Consider the following 24,685-nt stretch of genomic DNA (forward strand, 5'->3'; position numbering starts at 1 on the left):
GCTCTCTCAACTCTATGCTTGAATCCTGAATTGGTTCCCAATTAAATTTTTTTGGACCAATGTACATAAAGATCAGAATTAGTTTTTATTTACTTAGGAGTCTAAACTGCCCCAAGTTTAGACTGCTCAGGCGCTACAGTCATTCTAGACGCAGCAGATTTCCCTGTTTTCTATAAAAAGTCTTGAATTTTCAAATTCCTAGATTCTTAACTGAAATTAACTACATTTTTGCCTGCTGCTCGTATTTGTGATGAAGCTGCTCTTATTGTTTTGAAGTTTAGTTTTGAAGAGTAGCTGTCTGCCGTCACTCAGAAGTAAATTTGCTATCCTTCTCCCGCACTGCCCTAAAGTCTCTTTGAACTTCTCTAGAAGCTGTCCTGTCCCACACAGTGGCAATATTTCCTGGTAGTGCTGTTGATGGCAGAATTTTCCAATCAAATCTGACCCTTGTGCTTCTGATGCAAGTCTCTCCTAAGGCAAAACTAGTGAGGAGGTTAAAAGCCTAGACTGGCAGCCAGACTGCCTGGGTTCAAAGAGAGGCTCTGTCACTAATTACCCGCTCTGTGACCTTGGAGAAATTATGTGACTTCTGTCTCTGAGTTTCCTCACCTGTAAAACATGGACCATAATACTCCCTAATTCATTGGGGTTTTGTGAAGATTAAATGAGTTAAACTGTGAAAGAACTGCTTCATCCTAAGAACTGCATTAGTAACTATAATCAGTCATCTTTTACTGTTTGATCCCCTAGTCTAGTCATCAGCTTTGACTTCTCACAGCTGGTAATCTCTAGTTATTAGGCCAGACCAGCTGTTTAATTTTCTGAATTATTTCTTTAAAAATTCAACTTTTTCAGTTAAAGATCTAATATAGCTTGTACATTTCACACACACACTCACAGCCTAAGCACTGATACACATGGTAATGATTTCCTTCCAATAGCTACTGAACAATAGGTATGAAAGGTTTCTGCTTGGTCTAGAATAGGGTCAGCAAGGGAGAAGGCATAAGTGGGACATTCAAAGGAAGGAGGCAGGACTTGGTGACCCACTGAATACAGAGGATCTGGTAGGTGAAGGAATCAACACTACTTTAAGGGACCAAGCTGGGTTGTCTGGGAAATTAGAGGTGCTGTATTTATCTATTGCTATGTAAAAAAAAACTACTCCAAAACATAGTGACTTAAAACAACAATAGCTATTTATTTTCTCTCATTGTTTCTGTGGATCATGAATTCAGACAGCACGGAGGGACAGCTTGTCTCTGCTCCATGATGTCTGGGGTCTCAGCTGGAAGGGCTGAAGGATTGGGCCTGGAAGCATCTGAGGGCTTTTTATCTAGATTTCTGGCTGGACCTAGCTGGGCAGTCACATAGCCTCACTTCTGCCATACTCTGTTGGTCTGGGCAGTCAGTATTCCCCTCCCAGACTCAAGGAGGAGGAACACAGACCCCATCTCTGGTGAGAGGAGTGAGCATCAGTCACACTGTAAGAAGCGCTTGTGAGGTGGGTAACTACAGGTGTGACTGTCTTTGAAAAATACAATCTCCCAAAGCTGCCAACAAAACATGATTAACGGTGGGGATTATACTTTAGAAAAAACATGGGCTTAGCTTGGAGTAAATTGACTGTTCACTTTGTACACTGTCATTCCTTTTATCCTCCATATGACAATCAATATAAAGGAAAACTATGTTACAAAGTCACAAAGATTTGCTATCTCCAGCTGAAGATCCAAAATTAAGTAATGTGTTCCCCAAATGTGAGAATAATCATAGCTAACATTTATATTGTTCTCTGGGAAAAGATACAAGAAAGCAACGCAATAGAATATCAGTTCAGACCCCAGCTCTCCCACTTTCTGTGCAAACATGGACAAAAAGTTAACTTTGTGCTTCAGTTATCTTACTTAACGCGTGGATAACAACAGCATCTAATTCATGGAGTTTTTGTGAAGATTAAGATAATCCTCATTAATTGTTCAGTAAAGCTAGCTATTAATATGTATTTTAGTCCTCTTCTTCCTCTTCCTACTGAAAAACAATTGCAAAATTATCTCATCATAAATTAAAAGCTCATTGGATTGCTTAGAAATATTTTCATGAATTTCCTTTCTGCTTTGTGGGGATCAGTGAGAGAAGCGGGCTCAGCAAACGGAACAGCCCCAGGTTACACATAAAGCACTGGCATCACGTTAGGAGTGATGGGAACGGGAACGGGAACTGGCAGCGCGTCACGTGCTTGCAGGCTGCTCCGCCGGCGTCTCAACACACGTCGCTCAGTCGACACCCTCGCCCAGGCCCCGCTGCTCCGGCGCTCCGAGGCCGGCCTCCGCCCCGCCCTCCTCTGGCTGCGGGCCAATAGCCGCGGCCCTCGCCGTCCGCGGCCGCTGTTGGAGGAGGCGGGGCCGGGGCGGCGCTGCTCCAGGCCGCGGGGCGAGCGGCTGGAGCGCAGCCGGGACTTGCTGCGCGCGCCCGCCGCCGCCGTCCGGGTCCTGCTCCGCGCATGGCGACCATGGCTGCGCTGGCGGCCCTTCTGCGTGGCGGTCCCCGCGGCCGCAGCGCCCTGCTTCGGAGGCTGGTTCAGGTGAGACGGGCTGGGGCCCGGCCTGGGCTCCCCGTTCGCCCTGCGGGAGGTTCCTGCCCGGGCCCCCGGCCCGCGAGCCTAGGCCTCGGGAAAGCCCCCCGCAGCTCCCGCGCGCGGAAAGCCCACCCGCGCCTTTCTGTTCCCAGGGTCTCTGCTGTCATCGTAGTGATGACTTCGTAGTGTGTTAAACGGGACACCGATCCTGGCAGGCAGAAAGGCCGGGATTGGCTCTGCCTGACGGGTGTGGAAGGTCCATAAAACTGTTTCGGAGCTTTTCTTTAGAACGTGTGAGTGTTGTCAGGAGATTTTGTTTTCATGCAGTAGGTAATCATCGGTAATAAAAAGATGCACCTACTCCAGCAACTTCAAACTTACCAGGGAAAGTAAGTGTTTACTCACAGTGCCAGATTATACTTGATAGATGAGTAACAGTTACATCCTGAGGGCATCCGGATCATGTTTTTCTTCCTGCTGTTGTGTTTAGGAACACAGGAGCGACAGCCTTGGAAGAAAGAGTTTCTTTTCCGTGCATCAAAGCAAGGGAGCTTGCACTGCAGATTTAGGGTCTGGCAAACCGTAAAGAGTAGGTAGCGAGCTTCAGAGTGTGGTTGGTGAAGCATGAGTTTTCCAGTTTCGTTGGGGTAATAAAGTTTAAAATCTAGTCATGCTTTAAGAGTTGGGATTTGACCCAAGTCAGTGGGGACCGTTAATGTTTTTGTTTTTGTCATGATCAGAGGTCAGGGAGGATTGAAGTGGGGAGAAAACTATCGTCTGTCTGGGCACGAAGTAATCTGAGCTGGTGTGCTCACAGGGAGTGGCTTTATGCAAGAGATTGTGAAAGATAAATGTAGAACTTGACAAATACGAAGTGAGGGTGGGGAGTGAAGGGAAAGAGTCTAAAATTCTGGGTGATTGAGATAATAGAAAAGTCAGGAGGAATAGGTTTCCAGAAAGATGAGTTCTTAATCTGCAGGTTTGTTAGTGTCGTGGAATGACTCGGCAAATCACAAAAGTGTGATTAGGTTAACCTGGGTTTCAAGCAACGTTGATTAGGTGAACTAGGTAGTCTAGTAAGTGAAAAAAAAAAAAGTGCAGAACCTTCTTAATTTATAGTTTAATCAAGAGCTTACAATCAAGCACAGATGTTGCTGATGAGAAAAATGAAGCTGGAGGTTATATAGCATATGATCTGTGGTGTTCATTTTATTGAACTCTAGGAATCAGCTGTATTGGTTGTTACTTGAATTAAGTGGTCGTTTACTGAACCATGGAAATCTGTTTAACAGGATTTTCAATATTCAGTGCCATTTTGTGGACTAGAACTTGACCTCCCACTCATTGCACTGGCTCTTTCCCCTTTGCCTTCAAATCCGCACAAGTCTCCCTTCTGGTCAGCGAACCTGTGTGGACTTGACTGGAACTTGTTGCCCTTCCAGCTGTAATCACTTTTTTCTTACCCATAAAGGATCAGTCCTACTCATCACCTCCATTTACATCCATTTCTCTTGAAACCTCTGCAGTTAGATTTTTGTGCCACTCAGCTGAAGAAGACCAGCGATTTTCTTTTTCTGTGTTTTTTTTTCTTCCTCTGGACCTTTGTACTGCGTTTGACACTATTGGCTATTCCCTCCTTGAAACTCCTGTTTTGCTGTCTTGAACCAAAATTATTGTTTGTTTTAATACTTAGACTTGAAAAAAATTTCCTGCATTGTGCTAGTCCTGGGCCTCTGTGCTCCCAGATTCGTTTCTCTCCTCTTCGCTGCTCTGTCTTCTGTGAGGCTGACTCTTGCGGCCACCAGCATCAAGGGCCCCTTCAGCTGACTTCCGGCTGCTTCAGACACTGGTAGAAGGTTGGGAGATGGGAGGAAGGGAGAAGCCAGGATAATTTTTTTCTCTTTCTCTCTGCCGTAGATCATGTTTCTGACAGTGTCTGTGGCTCCTTTGGTTCTGGCTCCTGCCAGGTGACCCTGACCCCTTGGCTTTGGTAACCGTCCTTCTTGCCTTTGGCCTAACAGCCTAAGTGTGCTCTGCCTTCCCGTGTGCTAATCTCTGCACTGCTTGCTCCTGTTCTCAGCCCTTCCATCACCTGTGTATTTAATTCTCTGCATTGCAGTCTGTCTGTTTCCAATAGAATGGTTTTTATTTTCCCGATTGAATCCTGATGGATACACTCGTTGTTTTGCTCCCTTCCCATTCCCTCTTCACTCGGTGGATTTTTGAACCTCGGTTCTTGGGCCTTTCCTCTTATACAGGCCAAAAGAACAGTCAGAACGTGAGCAAGCGATGAGTGATAGCGAGCTGATGTGGTGATACACACAGAGAGAAACGGGTAGATTCAAGAGATGGCACAGCAGGAGAGTCTGTTGAACTTAATGACTGATTGGCTGTGAGGGGTCAAGAGGGAAGGAGATAAGTATAATTTTGGGGGCCTGGCCGTGGCATGTACGTGGACAATAGAGGTTTTCACTGAGGAACAGACTTGGCGGTAGAAAGGGCTGAGTTAAATTTTGGACTTGTCTGGAGTTGTTGGTTAGGTGAAAGGGTCTGGCGCGTAGAAGAACAACTGGTTGAGGTACAGATTTGGGAATCACTGGTTGTAGACGGCAGGGGTGTGCATAGGTGTTGATGAGCTCATCTAGAGCGAGTGTGTAGAGGGAGAGAGAGGAGAGCTTAGCACGGGGGCTTGGGGAGATGTAGGATTTCAGGACAGGCAGAGCAGTAGGAACCTGTGATGGTGAGTGGAAAGAGAGGATGGCGTCCTGGAAGAAAACCAGGGGAATGTAGTGTCATCTGAAAGCCAAGGGAGGTGAGGTTTTCAAGAAAGAGGGTGTATTAGTTTCCTTGGGCTGCTGTAACAAAATACCACAAATTGGGCAGCTTAAAACAGCAGAAACGTTTGACAATTCTGGAGTCTAGAAAGTCCGAAATCACGGTGTTGGCAGGACCCCGCTCCCTCTGAATCCTGTAGGGAAATCCTTCCTTGCCTCTTCTTAGCCTCTAGGGGTTTGCTGGCAATCTTTCGAGTTCCTTGATTTGTGGATACATCATTCGAGTCCTCCATCTGCACGTGGCAGTCTCCCTGTCTCTTCACTTCATCTTTTCTCTGTGAGTGTCTGTCTCTGTGTTCAAATTTTCCCTTTTTATAAGGACATCAGTCATATGGAATTAGGGCCCCCCTAATGACCTTATTTTAACTGGATTACTTCTGTAAAGACCACATTTACAACTAAAGTTACATTCTAAGGTACTGGGGGTTAGGACTTCTTTTTTGGGGGGACACGATTCAATCCATAACAGAAGGAGCGCTCAACAGTTTAAACATTTAGTATAACAGAGTGGTTATGTAAGATTTTAACAAAGGAATTGTATAAATCAAATACATAAAATGAACATATACATAAAATGAAAAGTGTTGATTGAAATTAGCATAACTAATACTTGGAGAGCTTTATAAAGGCCCGAAGAAGTACAGATTTGTGATATCATGGTTTCATGTAAGGGAGTTTTGCTTTCCTTATACAGATAATAATACCCGTAAACACAAGGTATGTTGAGTACTAACTGCTAAGCCCTCTATACTAAGAAGTTGAAAAGTTTAAATGCTTTAATCAGTTTTCCAAAAAAATTTCCACGATAATGGCTCAATTTCTAATTCATTTGACTGATTTTTTTAGTTATTTTGGCATATAGATGCTTCCTGTGAATTTTTTTCTGTCCTGCAGTTTCACCTATATCTACAACAGAATAATGAAACATTAGTGTCACTATTTTTTTTTTTTTTGGTGAGGAAGATTGGCCCTGAGCTAACATCTGTTGTCAATCTTCCTGTTTTTTTTTTTTTTTTTTTTTTGGTGAGGAAGATTGGCCCTGAGCTAACATCTGTGCCCATCTTCCTCTATTTTGTATATGGGACGCTGCCACAGCATGGCTTGAGGAGTGGCGTGTAGGTCTGCACCTGGGATCCTAACCCACGAACCCTGGGCTGCTGAAGCAGAGTGCGTGAACTTAACCACTACACCACTGGGTCAGCCCCTAGTATCACTAGTGACATGCTTCTTCATTGAAGGATATCATAAGCAAATCATTAATTACTGAAAAATATGCAGTACTTTGGAAAGAGTAGTTGCCTCAGCTTCCTAAATTTTATTACTATTTTTAATAAAATAGATACTTTGTATAATAGAATATATAATACGTAGAAGATGCATATAATATGTAAAATATATGTGTGTATAATGCAGTCAGACTGCTTGGATTTGAAATCCCTTACTGGCTTTGTGATTCTGGGCAGGTTGCTGGACATGCCTGTGCTTTAGTTTCCTTACCTGTAAAATAAGAGTAGTAGTCCCCACTGACTGGTTCCACCTCTAACACATGTTCCAAATCCATCTGTTCCCACCCCTCTTGTGAACGTCTGGCACCAGCCACATGAGCTCTTGCCTGGGCTCCTTTCCGTCTCTACTCCTGTAGAGAATCAGTTCTCTACACTGTGGCCAGAGTGGTCTTTTTATAATAGAAAAGCCTTCCGTGGCTTCTCATCACACAGCCCAGAATCCAGACTGTTTCTCGTGGCCTGTTTGGTCCCTGCTTACTTCTCTAGCTCCTGCTCACACTGGGCTCACGCTGGGCTCTTCTGAGTGTGTGGCTTCTCCACACACTCCACTTCTCTACTCAGCATGTGCCAGGTTTGTTTCTCATTCAAGGCCCTTGTCCTAGATCCTCCCTGTGCCTCCAATGCTCTTTCCCTATGTCTCCCCAAGGCTGACTCTAGCATTCATTCTCAGCTCCAGTGACACCTCCAGAGAGCCCTTTTTTGACCATTTCATGTAAAATAGGGCCTCACTCTTTAGCTCATTATCCCATTTTGCTGGTGTTATAATGAATTTACCCCACCCGAAATGTGTTTCAGAATTGCTAGGAAGCATCAGACTTTGTTCAAATATTTATTTAGCATCTCCTGCCATCAATGGGATAGAAAATAAATAAAATCAGTCTCTTCTTGGAACTCACAGTCTAGTGGGGAGACGATCGGGCCACTGAGGGTTGCAAAATTATGCGTTCTGGGGAAAATCAGAGTGTGCACAGGGAGCCATGGAGGCTGAGATGGGAGTCCCACTCTCCCTGGCACTGTCAGGTGAAGCCTCCAGAGTTGTGTGTGCAGCTGAGCTGTCCCTGAAAGATAATTGTGCTGTGTAGATAAAACTTAACTGGTTGTGTTCATTCAGCACATATTTATTGCACACTCTCTTTAGTGTCCTGACCCTCCTGTAATTTTCTCCTTCATTCCTGAGATACTTAATGAGCAGTAGGCACTGTGCTGAGTGACAGGGCTGTGGCGGTGAACCGGAGACAGTGCTGCTCTCAGGAAGCTTGCATTAGGTTGAGAGAGGAGAGGTAATAAATATGTGAACCCCATATTTACACAGTGTGAGAGGTGCTTTGAAGGAAATAAATGTGTTGAAATGAAAGAGAGGCCAACTTCAAATAGAGTAGTTAGGGAGAACCACTCTGAGGATGTGTCATTTGAGCTGAGACCTGAAGAATAAAAATGAACCAACCAAGGAGAGCTGGGGAAAGACTGTCACTGGCAGGGGCACACTGCAAAGATCTAGAGGTGAGAATGGGTTGGGAACAAAGAGGAAGCTGGTGTGCCTGGCACAGAGCAAGAGTGACGTGAGTTTGGAAAGAAAATCAGGAGCCAGACCATGCAGGGCCTTGTAGGATAAGGGAAAGAGTTTGGATATCATTCCAGGAGCAGTGGAAAGCCATCAAAGGATTTTTTTTTTGTGAGGGAGATCAGCCCTGAGCTAACATCCGTGCTAATCCTCCTCTTTTTGCTGAGGAAGACCGGCTCTGAGCTAACATCTATTGCCAATCCTCCTCCTTTTTTTCCCCAAAGCCCCAGTAGATAGCTGTATGTCACAGCTGCACATCCTTCTAGTTGCTGTATGTGGGACGCGGCCTCAGCATGGCCGGAGAAGCGGTGTGTCAGTGTGCGCCCGGGATCCGAACCCTGGGCCGCCGGTAGTGGAGCGCGCGCACTTAACTGCTAAGCCACGGGGCCGGCCCCAAAGGATTTTAATCACGGAAGTGATGTGATCTGATTTACGTTTTTAAAACTGGGCGGACTGTGGAAGGGAAGTTGGGAAGCAGGAAACGAGGTAGAGGCTGTTACAGTAGCAGGAGATGGGACTGGGACTAGGTGGACTAGTGGAGACGAAGCAAAGTGGGAGAATTTAGGTATATTTTGGACATAGTATTGACATTATCTGTGATAGAGTATCTGGGTTTTAGGGAAAGATGAAGGGTGAGTCCTAAGATTTTGGCTTGAGCACCCAGGTACATTGTGATGCGATGTCCTGAGGTGGGAAATACAGGGAAGAAGCTAGTTTCCTAGGGGTGGGAATTGAGAGCCATGATTTGGACATTAAATTGAAGCTATCAAGTCGGCACTTGGATATATGAGTCTGGAGGTCAATTGAGAGGTCAAGGCTGGAGACAGAAATCTGGAAATCATCAAGACATAAATATTATTTAAAGCCATGGGACTAGATAGCATTAAGGAGATAGTGAAGTTGGAAAATTCAAAGGGACCTGGAACAAAGCCCTTGGACATTCCAGCACTTAGAGGTTGGGAAGGGGAGGATGAGACAGCAAAGGAGACTGAGAAAAATAGTGAGGTAGGAGGGGCACCGCAAGATTGTGTTAAAATGGAAGCCAAGAAAGGGAGTGTTTGTGTAGTGGTTTACACATATTACCTCATTTCATTCTCACAGCAACTTGTGGAGGGTATTTGAGAAAACCAAGGTAAAGTGAGTCTAAATAACTTGCTCAAGAATATTCAGCTGGTTAAGTGAAATAAGTCAGACCGAGAAAGACAATTACCATATGACTTCACTCATCTGTGGAAAATAAACACATAGATGTGGAGAACAGATTGGTGGTTACCAGAGGGGAAAGGTGAAAGGGAAAAAGGGGCACATGTGTATGGTAACAGATGGAAACTAGACTTTTGGTGGTGAACACGATGCAGTCAATACAGAAGTCGAAATATGATGTATACTGGAAATTTACATAATGTTATAAACCAATGTGACCTTAAAAAAAAAAAAAAAGAGTATTCAGCTAGTGAGCCCAGGCTCTTAACCACTATGCGTATTTCCCAAAAAAGAAAAGTGAGTCCATGCTGTTGAGAGGTCGAGATGACGGTAGTGAAGTGTTTATTGGATTTTGCTACACTGACATTGTTGACCTTGCTCAGAGTCAGCAACAGTATAGATAAAAGCCAGATTGGAGGAGGTTGAACAGTGAACAGGAGGTGAGGACAAGGAAACAGAAATTGTAGGTAACTTGTTGTAGACCTTCTCTTGTGCAAAGGAGACACAAGAGACAAGCTCTTGGACATCCAAGAATAGGAAATAAAGTACAGCTGGCCTTGCTGAAACCCTAACTAGAAAATTACTAACCTAGGTGGTATGTGCCGGGCTCAGCCTGTCAACAACCAAGGTGGTGGTTGGACTGGCCCTTGTGGTTCTTATTATAATTGCAAGATGCCCTTCAGCAGTAACCATCAGGAAACTTTGAAAAAAGAAAGGTTTATTTATTTATTTTTTTTCTGTCTCTATGTGTTTGTTTATTGTTGTTATTATCAAAGAAAGGTTTATTACTTACAGGACCTAGAATTACCCAGCACACCTGGGACCACACAGCAAGGTCTCGAGTAGAGTGAGAGAAAGAGAGAGAGAGCACGTGCACGGGCCTGGAGTTCTGCTTTTATTGGGGTCAAGGATGGGAGCTTGGGGTTTCGTGGACTCACTCTTTATTGGTGAATTTAAAACATGAGTGGGAATTTAAAGCGAGGGAAGAGAAAAAACAAGTGACCCAAGTGGTCAGTTATCAAAATCAACCAAGATCTCTAAAATAAAGGAGACTCAGTGGAGGGAGGTGGCCTGGCTCTTTATCTAGTCCTGTGGCTGGCAGTGTGTTTATTCGAGATAGCCCTCTTGAAGTGGATGCCTCTGTGATTAAAGCTTAAGTTAGGCACTTGCTTTACAAGAAAGGAAACATAAAACATGTGTCAGGGTTTACACTACACAAGGAATCTTCCTTTGTCTCTTGTGGTGTGCCATGGTCTCTTTCCTCCTTTTCTCTGACTATATGTGTTCCATTCCTTTGCTTTTCTGCTTACTCATGGCGTTTCTCTTTGTGTAACCTCTGTTTTTACATGGCATTGGCTGGCCATTGTGCTCACTAGCTAGTGAGTTGCTCACAAGCTCAGTTCAGTTGCCCATCATCATCCAGTTGACTCAGTCTCTCAGGGTGCCATCTGGGGTCAAAGTCCATTCCATTCTTGGTCCTATCAGCTCTGGTCCGTGGGAGGAGGCTGGGGGTCACCTTGTAGGTACTTAGGGCTGTCCATTCCAGACCCTTTTGAGAAAGGAGTGTAGTTGGAGAGGCAATGACTGGCATGTTTACTACAAGTAGGAACTTTTCATTCAAAAGTGGATCACAGATAATATGCTAGAGTCCTTCATGATATGTAGGTTATGTAAGCGGGAGCCCAAATTATGTGACGTGTTAAGGGTACACTTGTTCTTGCACAGCTGGTACTGAGGAGTACATCCATTAAGCAGATGCACTCGGGCCTTGCCTCCTGAGCGTAGACCCATGTGCTGGCTTGGGCCAGGAGCTTATGCTGTCACTTGAGTGGACATGTGAAGCTCAGGAGAATAAAAACACAAACCTTACTGATCTAGTTACACAGCTTTCAGAGGTACAAATATAGAGATGGCAGATACATTTCATTTCAAGGTCTGCACCAACAGTTTAATCTGATAGCAACAGGTAACACATTGGTGATCTCAGTTGGGTTTACATTTGGTATATTCAAAAGATGAATTTGAATGAATGTTTGTGGAGCTCCTGCCTGAAGCATTTCAGCGGATCCCCATATTTGAAGACCATTGCATGACACCAAGTAATCTTTCTCCTCTGAACCCTGGGGGTGGCTTGCTTATTATGCCTCTCTTGTAGTTCTTACCAAATTCTGTTTTAGGAACAGGTACAGATGATTTTAATATTTCTCCCTTATAAGATTATAATGCTGTTTGAGTATAGGGACCGTGTTTTACAGATCTCAAATTTCCCATATTGCCTTCTATAAGGTAAGAGACCTCAGCATGTTTACTGAGCAGGTGAAGGATCAGATAGTCTCATGCGTGTTAGTCATCGCTCCCTCACAAAGACTGTAAAGTCATCTCTTCAGAATCAGGGCTGCATTGAATGTTGTAATGATGACATTTTTGAATCAAATCAGGACTAAATTGGATTCCTTAGAGTTAAATTCTGTTCTTCCACTGCCTAGGAAAACATTCTCTCTTTAAGCTTACATTTGCATGTATCTATTCTCATCCAAACACTTTATAAAAATTAATTTACACAATAATGTAGTTATTGTGGTTATCTCTGCTTATAACCAGTATCTGTCAAAAATTTCCTTTTGTCTGTGCTGTATTGTAAGTTGACAGCTTTAGTTGGTTGTTTGCATTGAGTCAGGACAAAGCTTGTTTGATGGTGTTTGTTCCTAAGAACAGTGTGGAGAGAATTGAGATGTAGGGGCATGATATTTACTCTTTTCTTTCTTAAAAAAGAATTTATTTTGGTGTGTTTGCCTCAGATAAATCAGAGACATTTGTTAGGAGTGAATGGGGAGAAATAGCAAATTTTACTTAAATATTTTTTTAAACAGTGAGGATATTTTCTTGTGGTACTCTAAAAATACTTAATTTAAAATTTAGATTTAACTTAAAACTACGTTTTATAAAGCTTATACTTAAAAAAGGCTTAGAAATTTTAAGATGATAAACTCATCAGAAGTTAAGACATACATTTCTAATGAACAGTTAATCAGAAAAGTATATTACAAAGTACTGATTTTTTTCTGATTATAACAGTGATATAGGCTAACTGTGGAAAATTTGGAAATAAAAGTGTAAAGAAGTAGAAAGAAATCACCATAACCACATCACTGAGAAGTATAAAATGTCTTTTGACATGTCTTTTTACATCATAACATTATAAATATTTATATTACAGGACATAAAATATGTGGAGCGAAGTTATGTATCAAAACCCACTTTGAATGTAAGTATAAATTTAAATTGTGCTTTAAAATTTCAAGAATTTAAAGGAAGTGTAGTCAACAAAAAATGCATATTCTTATGATTTGCAAATATGTGAGGGTCAACTTGGGATGATACAATGGTTGGGAATAGCTAATTATTGAAATGTTAAGTTAAACTCCCAAGTTACCATAAAAAATTTTTAATCTAGTGCCCTGCATAATTTCTGCTTCTTCACCATTGTTGACTGCAAAACAACCTTCTCTCTAAAACTGGGAAGGATCCATGCCTATTTTATTTATTTTTTATTTTTTTTATTATTATTTTTTTTCCCCCAAAGCCCCAGTAGATAGTTGTATGTCACAGCTGCACATCCTTCCAGTTGCTGTATGTGGGACGCGGCCTCAGCATGGCCAGAGAAGCGGTGTGTAAGTGCACACCCGGGATCCAAACTGGGCCACCAGCAGCAGAGTGCACGCACTTAACCGCTAAGCCACGGGGCCAGCCCCCGTGCCTCTTTTAGAGTTGGTTTGTCTTAGGTTTTCTGTTAGATCCTAAATCATAAAGCACCAACATTGAACTGATTAGTTTTACTCTTGTTCAAATATTGACATTATTTTAATCTTTGATGAGTAATTAGTCATTCATAAAAAAGTCTTTCTTAGATAATATATCTATGAATTATGTTTATTTAATGAAAGATTATTTGGGTAAAATATTTAAATATAATAATCTTGACCATCTTCTCTCTTGCCAGGAAGTGGTCATAGTTGGTGCTGTAAGAACACCTATTGGATCCTTTCTAGGCGGCCTTTCCTCCCTGCCAGCTACTAAACTTGGTTCCATTGCAATTCAAGGAGCCATTGAAAAGGCAGGTCAGTAGTTCCTTTGCTTTCTGTGTTGAGAGAACAGAGATCCAATGGAACAAATATTTATTTTGCCCTTACTGTATACATAACACTTAGAAATGACTTAATGCCTACATTTCTGAATTCCCTTGTAATGAAGTCCTTGTACTATAGAGTTAGGAATGAAACTCAGAACTGACAAGAAAAAGAAACTATTCCTGCTATATAATGTTCATGTACCTTATTAGGTTATCACTAATTATTAAATTGAATAAAATATGTAAATGTGTTTTTGATTTTTTTAAAAAGGGATTCCAAAAGAAGAAGTGAGAGAAGCATACATGGGTAATGTTCTCCAGGGAGGTGAAGGACAAGCCCCTACAAGGCAAGCAGTACTGGGTGCAGGTACTAGCAATACATTTTTGCTTTTATACTTAAAATGTTTGACATAGCAAAATGGAGGTCATTTCAGCTTAAATAAAATGTTAAATGCATAACATAATTAAACATTTATAGACTTATATTGGCAGAAGAAACGTTGTTGCAGATTATAGTTTAACATGCTCTATTTATTTATTTTTTTGTGAGGAAGATCAACCCTGAGCTAACATCTGATGCCAATCCTCCCCCCCCCCGCCTTTTTTTTTTTTCCTGAGGAAGATTGGCCCTGAGCTAACGTCTGTGCCCATCTTCCTCCACTTTATATGGGACGCCGCCACAGCATGGCTTGACATGCGGTGCGGCGGTCTGCGCCCAGGATCCGAACCTGCAAACCCCGGGCCGCCGAAGCGGAGCGCGTGCACTTAACCACGTGCGCCACTGGGCCAGCCCCGTCTATTTTATTAATTTTAATTCTGCAGTTGTGTTTGAAAAGTATCTTTGGTTTTCAAAAGTATGACTTATTTTTTATTGGTTTTAGGCTTGCCTATTTCTACTCCCTGCACCACTGTAAACAAAGTTTGTGCCTCAGGAATGAAAGCCATCATGATGGCCTCTCAGAATCTTATGTGTGGACATCAGGTAAGAAGCACCTTCTTTTCCATTTTATAACTAAAATAATATGCAGCGCTAAAGGACGCTAAAAATCTAAGCACATTCGTGCCTCAGAAGTGAGATTCTTTCTCTTAAGTGTGGTTGCTGTGTTGTTGCAGACACTCAGGAGTGTCTGGATTTGCTAATTCTATTTGAAGTAGAGGCTTAAGTGTCTTGTATTAAAAAATAGTTTTCAGCGAAGATGTTTTAGTCTTTGGATGACCCTTTACTTCCTTCTCTGAGATTCTGGGTGGTTTAAAACATAAATTTTGTATTTGCCACAATAAGAAGGGTTTTCATTATAAATGAGAATAAGGTGCTGACCCTGGGAATCAAATCATTGATTGAGCCCAGAATTGTTGACTAAGTTGTAGTTCCTACGTGCCCAGGTTCAGTTGTGAAATTGTGTAGCTTTCTGTTTGCCTTGCTGATTTACATCTGGTCTTTACCTGAGGTGGAGCAAGAGATAGGCTGCTCAGCAAATATGTGTTGTAGTGGTAGGAGACTAGGCCTAGACTCATAGAACTAAGAGTTTTTAGATCCAAGCCTGTCTGTTTTCAGTTGAGGAAAGTGAGGTTGAGATGACCACAAATACAGAGTTACAGGGCTGAAATTAGAAGACAGGTGTCTTTATCCCTATCTAGTGCAGTCTAGCCTATCAGGGCGTAACACACCAGGGTAACAATCAGTTGTGAGGTGTTTGCAAATGATTTCTTACATACACAAGAACCACAATTATGTGTACCCTTGCTGTTACTCCCTTGCTTTGTTTCCAATTATAAGGCAAGCCAAATAGAAAAAAAGGATAGAGTGATATCTGAGCTAATATATCAGACACTTTATTATAAACATTATATATATATGTGCATGCTAAAAGCTGAAATGGTACAGAAAACTATGAAATGAAAAATAAGTCTTCTTTCTTCTTGTACCCCTCTGAGTCTCTGACTTATTCATCACTTTCTTGTGTATTCTGCCACTTAAGGGCAGAGAAATTTGGGGCAAGTTGCTTAAACTCTGTGTCCCACTTAGTGTCTTGGCAATCTTTCTATATCAGCACGTAAGATAGTATTCTACCGAACTGAACAACTATAATATATTTTATGGATCCTCATTGAATGGACATCTAGATTGTCTCCAGTTCTTCACTGTTTTAAATAATGCTGCGTGAGTATGTCTATACGTATATCTTTGTGTACCTGTTAATACTTGAATCAACTCTGCTTAGGCAGTACAGTGGAGTGGTTAAGAACACAACGTCTGGAGTCAGACTAATTTCAAATCCTAGCTCTGCCCCTCATTAGCTGAGCACCTACTATGTGACATTCACTGGAGATTGGTGAACAAAACATTAAAAAAATCTCATCATGTGCAAGTCTGTCTATTGGAAAAATTCCTAAGAGGAGAATTGCTGAGTCAGAAGATTTTAAAATTTTGATATTTTCAAATGTTTTCCATAAAAGTTGTACCAGTTACACACTTTGCAATAGTTGTGGGAGCCCGCTTGCCTACATACAAGGTAACCCCGACATTGGGTGTTACTAAACCCTTGTCAAACCAGTGGTTGATAATGGCCATGAGATTGTTTAGATGTTTCAAAACTGTTTTAATGACAAGGAAAGTTTTGTCTTAGTTCATTTATGTGGTTCTTTAGCAAATGCTATTTGCGCTACATTGAAATGCTTTCAGTTAGTATTATTTGATTCATTTGTGCATGTATACAATTATCTGACCTACAGGAATACTAGGAATTGCCTTATTTTGAATATTTAATTATCTATGATTTTTGAAAATGGTCAATTTTATTTTATATTGTAGAATAATTGATACCTTATTTTCTGTCACTTATTATTGCCATCATCCACAGAAAACATTCAATATTTCAGGATAACTGAATGAAACTTACATTAGAACTAATTGAGAATCTCAATATTTCAAAATGGGCAAAATATTTAAGTTTCTTTGGTGTAGAACTTCTATTTGTCTTTATTCCTGATTAAAGGCTATAAGAAAATGTTGGCTTTAATTTTATGTTTACATTTATGTTTTATATTAAACTATTTGTTTTTAATTAGCCCTTATAATGCAAATGAATTTCTTTTGTTGATTTATAAATAACAGGTTAATTGATTAATATTTATTAAAATTCTTTTATATATGCCAGGCACTGATATAAAAATAGATATGACAAGGTTTCTGGCCTCACAGGGGCTTAGTTTAGTGAGGAGATTCAACATATAAAGCTACAATACAGTGTAATTGTACTAATAAAAGCATTACACAGTGATTGGGGAACACAGAAGAAGAGACACACTGTACTGAGATAGAAATAGGTGGTCAGGGAAAGCATGTAGTGGCTGTGTTTTGATTAGTTTTGAAGGAAATGTAGGCATTTTACATGTTGGTGGATGGGTTAGAAATGCAGAGGTGTGTGTGAATGAGGCGCTGTCTTTGAAGACCTTTAGACAGTTCTGTATGACCTGAGGTGTTGGTCCAGGCATGAGACTGGAAAGGGAGAGAGAAGTCAGATCTTAAAGGGCCTTATATACTAGGCTGAGCAGTCCTTTAAGGAGTGGAACGGTCAGATTTATATTCTAGCCAGAATGACTCAGATGAGTGTAGATGATGCCTGGGTGGAAGGAAAGGCCGCATGTTAGGTGCTCAAGTAGAAAATCATTACAGCCGTCTGGGAAGAGGTGATGAGGATCACAAGCAAGAAAGTAGGATTATTTCCGCAAACTGAGATTACTTCTAATCTTTTAGAAGACATTAAATTTTTAGTAGTGTGAGTGAAATGAAAGGTTAGCAGAATTGCAAAAGATGGTCTTACATGAGATTCCTAGCATTTTTATTAATGTCCAATTATACTCTTATCATTACACATTTTAGACCATTTCCTTTCAACAGGGTCAAGAGGGTACTTTCTGTATTCACTGTGTAATAAATGTTTAGTAAAGTCCATGTAGAATACTTGTTTGTTGTAGCTGTGTGAATGGTATAATGGGTTTGCAACTACTATTTGAATTGACATTGGGCTTTTTGTGTTGCTGAGCAGGATGTGATGGTGGCAGGTGGGATGGAGAGCATGTCCAACGTTCCCTATGTAATGAACAGAGGAGCAACACCATATGGTGGGGTAAAGCTTGAAGATTTGATTGTAAAAGATGGGCTAACTGATGTCTACAATAAAATTCATATGGTAATTATTGCTTTTTAATGGAGAAATGCCATATACTGTACAATACTGCTTGTTTTTTTTTATATATATATTTTAGGAACTGGGGGATGGGCTTTATAAATGTTGATTTTAATCATTCATTTTAGGAAAATATGTTTCTATGCTTATTGCATCACCTTGGCTCAATTATTGAATAAATTGTCTCACACTGGAATAGGGCATTTTCTAACTTCTAGTAATGGATTCCATAAACATTCAGTTATTTGCCTTTGAAATAGCAACTTCTGGGCTAATTCAAGTATGTGAAGATGATACCTAGTGAAAAGTTACCTAGTACAGAAAGAAGTATATTTTAAGAAACTAAATTTAATTGCTAACCACTATTTTATTGTTATGCAAAGTTAATAGATATAAGTTATGCAAAGTTAGTTTATTTAAAAATTCCGACTTTTATCAGGGCAACTGTGCTGAGAACACTGCAAAGAAACTGAATATTGCACGAGATGAACAGGACACTTATGCTATTAACTCCTACACCAGAAGTAAAGCAGCGTGGGAAGCTGGAAAATTTGCAAATGAAGTTATTCCTGTCACAGTTGCAGTAAAAGGTAGAGGAATAATGTAGACTTTACATGTTGCTAAATTTTTTATGTTTAAGTTTTAAGTTAGTACATTTTTATCTTTGTTCATTTCAACTGAGGACACTGACACTTCCACTTATGGTTAATGAAGGAAAATGTTGCCTGTTCAGAGATAATATAATTCAACCCAATTTAATATCAGATTTCAACTCAATTTTGAATTCCACTAAGCATATTATTTTTGAGAAATGTATTTATTAGAACTGTTTCTAATATAAGAGACAGACAATACATTAGCTTAAGTGAAAAAGGGGATGTATTGGCAGGCTACTGGGGGTACCTCCCAAAACTGAAGGATATGCGGCTGCAACTAGTCAGCTCTGGGACCTTCAGGGATTGGAACTGGTGTTCGATTAGGACACGCTCTCTTGGCTTCTCTGTGCTGCATGCTGTTGTGCTTTATTCTCTCAGGCTTCCTGAGTTGTTGCCTCCATCTGTAGCGTCACATCTATAGGACTCTCAAAGAGGAAAGAGACTTCTCACCAACTCCAGCAGAATAATGCACAGTAAAGATGCATTAACTTGGTTTAGGTTATATTTCCATTCTAGAAAAGATTACTGTGCTCAGAATGATGGAATACTAGAGCTTATCCAGCCTAGGTCAGACATCTGCCCTTGGGGTGAGAAGAAGGTCTGTAATCACAGGAGGCCGAAAGAGAGGAGAAGGGGATGTGGCTGAATAGAAGATTTAAACTACATTAAGCTACTTAAACTCTTCTTTAAGACCCTAACAGAGATTATAGATGGTCGATTCTAGAGTAGAATTTATTCAGGGTGGTTTAAGGTATGCAGGCATACAAAGAGAGGCACAGACCACGAACCTTGTGCACTGTTTGTTACTGAATGACTAGCTGTTGTCTTGACTGGTAAGATTACTTAAAAGATTTTTATTTTAGGTAAACCAGATGTAGTGGTGAAAGAAGATGAAGAATATAAACGTGTTGATTTTAGCAAAGTTCCAAAGCTGAAGGCAGTATTCCAAAAAGAAAATGGTTGGTATTAAAATATGAAGCATAATAAAAAATGGAGTCAATATGCCATATCTAGTCTTGGAATTGTCTATTTTTAAAAAGTAATTCTAGAAAACATCCAGATGTTATTTAACATTTTCAATATATCAGGCTCAAGTGAAATTAACAAAACAAAATTTATCCAAAGTGTATTTAAAATTGCTTAACAAACACATAAATCCTAGGGAAGAGATTGTAGAATGACTATAGAATTCAGTTTTTCATATGCAGTTCATCTTGAAAGTTTGTTGTGATATGAAAGATAATTTTACATATATTAAATATCTGTAAGCTTCTTGAGGACTCAGATGACAGCTGTGTTAACTGTTGTATCTAGTACCTGGCATATGGTAGGTCCTCAATAAATAACTGTTGAATGTTACTATAAACGGGATCCCAGTGTTCTACATTAATTGTTTTGAAATCTTTTGAGAAAAAAAGGTCAGTTCTGCTTTTAACATTGGCTGTATATAGTTGTGAGAATAATCTGAAATTACTTTTTTGCCCCTTTCCTGATTGAATTTCTCAATACCAACTACAGGAATAGGTCAGTCTTTTTTTTTTTAAAGCATCATATAAAAATTTATATTGCAAAAGTATGTTTATATAATGTGAGCAGCAGTGTATTATAGGGTCGTCTTCATTGATATTTTTAAAAAACAGCTTAATTGATATGTAATGTATATACCATAAAATTCTCCTGTTTAAAATGTACAGTTCAGTGATTTTCAGTATTCATCAACATTTAACTTCAAGTGGTTATAGGGAAGTAGTATCCCTCTGATTTTGACACTGATTTGAAAAATATATAATGAGTGTCTACTCTAATGTGGATAAGCGACGAGTTAGACTCTGGGGAGAAAAAATATGAACTGGTCCTTATCTTTGAAGAATTCTAAACCAGCATTTACCCAGTGCCACCATGCAGGTGTTTCTGAGCTAGCTTTGAATAAACTGTTACAAAAAACTAACACAAAAAGGCATTCTTACATTAATTGTGTTATGGTTAGCTATGTGTTTCCTGAGAGCAGTAATTATCTCTATCCATATTTGTAATTTTTCATGCATCTAGCAAGCCAGGCAGTACTCTGTAGGAATTTGTTAAATTGAACCAAATGAATTCAATGTGAAAGAATGTTTTGACTTCATGCTCATGGATGCTTTCAGGCACAGTAACAGCTGCCAATGCCAGCACACTGAATGACGGAGCAGCTGCTGTGGTTCTGATGACTGCAGATGCAGCCAAGAGGCTCAGCGTTAAACCACTGGCAAGAATAGCAGGTGGAAATGTTCTGAACTTGTTTATTCCTAGACCTCTGTAAGCTCTTCCTGAAAATGAGTTTCCTTGTTGGTAATACATAATATTGAAGTTGGCTATTTTTATCTATAGGTTGTACTTTGTGACTGAATTTAACTAATCCATATTTTAATTGAGATAAAAGCTCCTTTAATATTTTGGCTATAATTTTCTTTATGTAAGAGTAAGCTTTAAAAATATTTTCCCATCTTATATGATGAGTGGGAGAATACAAGGTCCATGTTTTACCCTGGCACTATGGGGAAAGGCAGCCAGGTAGAATAAAAAGAATATGGGATTAGGAGTCTAGAAATATGAAATCTAGATGTTCTGGCATTTATTATTAACTATGTGGCCTTGACATACCCTCAATCTCCTTAAGCCTATATTTTTAGCTGTAAAATCTGCCTTCCCTTCTTCAAAAGGAGTTAAACAGATATTGTTACTTTATAAAAACCTTGTAACTTCCTTTTTAGTTTAGATCATGGTTTCGTAACTTGAGCACTATTGACATTTTGCAACAAATAATCTTGTGGGGGCTAATCTGTGCCTTGTAGGATCTTTAGCAGCATCCCTTGGCCTCTGCCCACTAGATACCACAATAAGTGGCATTCTACCTTTTGCGACAACCAAAAATCCACTAGATAATGCTAATATCCCTGGAGGCAAATTCACCCTCACCCCCTACTCGTGAAAAATCAATTAGATGATTGGTATCATTTTCCAAAATGTAGAATCTTAGAAAAGAAACAAATACAATTAATTACATATATTATATGGGTTAAGAAACTTGCATTTTTGCATATTATATATAACAGTTGTTAGATATAGCTTTGGATGCTTGTAAAAAAGATTTTAACATCTACTTATTATTTTTTTATAAAGCATTTGCTGATGCTGCTGTAGAACCTATTGATTTTCCAATTGCACCTGCATATGCTGTACCTAAGGTGAGAACAATGTGAGGGTTTGCCATTATTCCAACTTCTGGTTTGCTTGTACCAAGGTTGCAGGTTTAGATTTTATTTTTATTTTTTTAAAGATTTTATTTATTTATTTATTTATCCCCCAAAGCCCCAGTGGATAGTTGTACGTCATAGCTGCACATCCTTCTAGTTGCTGTATGTGGGACGCGGCCTCAGCATGGCCGGAGAAGTGGTGTGTTGGTGCACGCCCGGGATTGAACCAGGGCCTCCAACAGTGGAGTGCACGCACTCAACCGCTAAGCCACCGGGCCGGCCCCAGGTTTAGATTTTAAATGTTATTCATAAAGCATAGAGATACGGTTGGTTTCAAATCTTCTCACTGCTCCTGAAAACAATTAGAGCAACAAGGATAACAAAACAAAAAATAAAGGAGCAGCCCACAAACCACATCTTCAATAGAACAGATAAAAACTATATAATTTCTTCTAAGTATGATGCTAAACTCACACGTCTGGTGTGGTAACCACAAAGTGGGAGGTTGGTGCTGCAGAGGAAAAACAGGGAATGCTGAGGGTCCTGGTTCTAGAATTCAAAGCAAGTATTCACTACCAGAAGGAGAGGTCTCCATCCTGAAAGAGAACTGCTAGGAGCAGGTCTTAGAGTAAAACTAGAGACAGACAGAACTGCATACTCCAAATCTTCATTCTAAGTCTCTGGGGGAAGTTGCTAAGGGGTCACAGGAAAAGAGACAGTGTGAGGAGGTGTAGGGGTTGAGGAATCTCAGAAGGCTCCAGCAAATGTTCCCTTTCAGAAGGAGAGGGCCTCACCCTGAGACTGAACTTCTGAGAGCAGCATCCAGACTAAAAAAAGAGCAGAAATCAGTGGGGAATAAGGATGGAGAAGGATCAGAAACAATGGGGAATGACTATCTGTCCAGAGCTGGCAGATCTCAGAAAGTGACAGAATTAGACAACTTCTGAAAGTGGAAGGCAGGGGTGATAAACAGTTCTGGATGCTGAAGCCAGAAGCCAGATCCTGACCACGGCTAGATGCTAAAAGCTAGAGAAGTGACTACATTCAGGTACCATGTCTTGTCTTGTGCTATTGGAACAGAGGAAGCTGTTTGAGCTGTACAGCTTACAAAGTTACCTGAGCCCGCTGGAGGAAGAGAGGAAGGGGAGGAATAGTTTCATGTTAATTTTATTCTTGCTCACAACAAAAAATTTCTAAAGAAAAAGGGCACTAGCAATATTTTATAAAGATAATAGCAAAGGGTAACCATTAGTACCATAACACCTTCTTGCATAGCTGAGGAACTACCAAAATAAGAGATCAAAGACTTTAAATATTTACCATGAAGATACAATAAGCTCTGAACATCTGTGCCCAGATAACTCCACAGCAACTTTTATAAATTAGAAACTATAGGGGATGCAATGAAAAACAGAAACATACTAATAGTAGAGACTGATACTGCTCTTTCACTTGCTAGATCAAGAATCTAGAACTGGGGCCAGCCTGGTGTCATAGCAGTTAAGTGCGCGTGCTCTGCTTTGACGGGTCGAGGGTTCGCAGGTTCGGATCCCAGGTGTGCACCAACGCCCCATTTGTCAAGCCATGCTGTGGTGGCGTCCCCTATAAAGTAGAGGAAGATGGGCACAGATGTTAGCCCAGGGCCAGTCTTCCTCGGCATAAAAGAGGAGGATTGGCGTCGGATGTTGGCTCAGGGCTGATCTTCCTCACACACACACACAAAAAAACCCCAGAAGAATCTAGAGCTGAGCATCATAGAATCTGTAAAGTAGATCTTAAGAATATATATCAATTATTTACCTGCAAATAGAGAATACATATTCTTTTCTAGTATCCATGGAATGTTCAGGAAAATCAAGTTTTCTCTCTCTCCAAAATAGAAATAAGATAATGCAAACAAAATTCTTTGATTACAATGCAATAAGATGAGAAATTAGAAAATAAAAGAGCCCTTCCTCCTGGAAACTAAGAAACTCCATATTAAAATATCTGTTGCATCAAAGGGAAATACAAAGCAAAATTGCAGAATTTCGAGAAAACAGTGAAAATAAGTTTTGACTTTTAATTATCTGAACATAATCTATATTTAAAAATTTTTTAGGTTCTCAAAGTTGCAGGATTGAAAAAAGAAGATATTACAATGTGGGAAGTAAATGAAGCCTTTAGTGTGGTCGTACTAGCAAACATTAAAATGCTAGAGATTGATCCCCAAAAAGTGAATATCAATGGAGGAGCTGTTTCTCTGGGACATCCAATTGGGTAGGTAAAAATCATAAAAATATCTATCTAGGTTAATGGCTGCCTTTGTATTTCTGTCTCAACTTAAACTGCTTCATGATCATTGCTGTTACTCTTGATTTAACAGTTTTCCTTCCCACCTGTCCTTCATAAGGCAAACTCCATTTCTGATAGGATCCAACACTGAAAAAAAATCTGTCACATTTGTTGCTTGAAAACTAGTCTTGTTTTATGCTGAAGATAAATTTAAGATTCAAGTCTATGCTTGGGCTTTTAAAAAAGCTGTAACACTTCTTAAAACAAGTCTCCCAAGTTAAAAGTAGTCAAATTCAGCTATAAGTAATGGCTAATAAGCTTTTCAAGAAGTTAATTTGGAATAGAAACATTTTTTGGTTAGTCATAAATTCTATAATTCATTAAAGAACCAAAATGCTTTCTTAATCCTAGGATGTCTGGAGCCAGGCTTGTCGTTCATTTGACTCATGCCTTGAAGCAAGGAGAATACGGTCTTGCCAGTATTTGCAATGGAGGAGGAGGTGCTTCTGCCATCCTGATCCAGAAGCTGTAGATGATCTCTGTTGTCTTAAGGCGACAATGCTATGTGGCCAGAAAGGCCTGTTGTAATTGTTGTGACTGACTGCCCTGGGTCAGCTTGTAATCAAGATAATCTGTTTCATTTTTTTATTATTTTCTATTTTAACTCCTTTTTTAAAAATAAAAGGATCAAATCCTAAAACCTTTTGAAATTACAAATAAATATTTTTCTTCTGCTTTAAA

At 40.2% G+C, this 24,685-nt stretch overlaps 1 protein-coding gene across 2 annotated transcripts; it reads left to right on the forward strand.

The window, feature by feature from the left end:
- Nucleotides 1–2,426: 2,426 nt before the first annotated feature.
- Nucleotides 2,427–24,685, forward strand: ACAT1 (acetyl-CoA acetyltransferase 1). Of its 2 annotated transcripts, XM_004427368.3 has the most exons (12): nucleotides 2,427–2,584; nucleotides 12,680–12,727; nucleotides 13,463–13,580; nucleotides 13,863–13,958; nucleotides 14,473–14,573; nucleotides 17,641–17,784; nucleotides 18,221–18,371; nucleotides 19,301–19,396; nucleotides 20,582–20,695; nucleotides 21,597–21,661; nucleotides 23,772–23,929; nucleotides 24,356–24,685. In XM_004427368.3, the coding sequence occupies exons 1-12, from the start codon at nucleotides 2,504–2,506 to the stop codon at nucleotides 24,474–24,476; spliced, it is 1,293 nt and encodes a 430-aa protein (XP_004427425.1). In that variant the 5' UTR covers nucleotides 2,427–2,503; the 3' UTR covers nucleotides 24,477–24,685. The 2 variants fall into 2 exon arrangements, with proteins under 2 accessions (XP_004427425.1, XP_087289785.1); XM_087433659.1 differs by lacking the exons at nucleotides 2,427–2,584; nucleotides 13,463–13,580 and having other exon boundaries at nucleotides 12,685–12,727.

This window comes from Ceratotherium simum, chromosome 7 (assembly GCF_057802395.1).
Source record: "Ceratotherium simum simum isolate JZ-2026a chromosome 7, ASM5780239v1, whole genome shotgun sequence".
Lineage (NCBI taxonomy): Eukaryota > Metazoa > Chordata > Mammalia > Perissodactyla > Rhinocerotidae > Ceratotherium > Ceratotherium simum.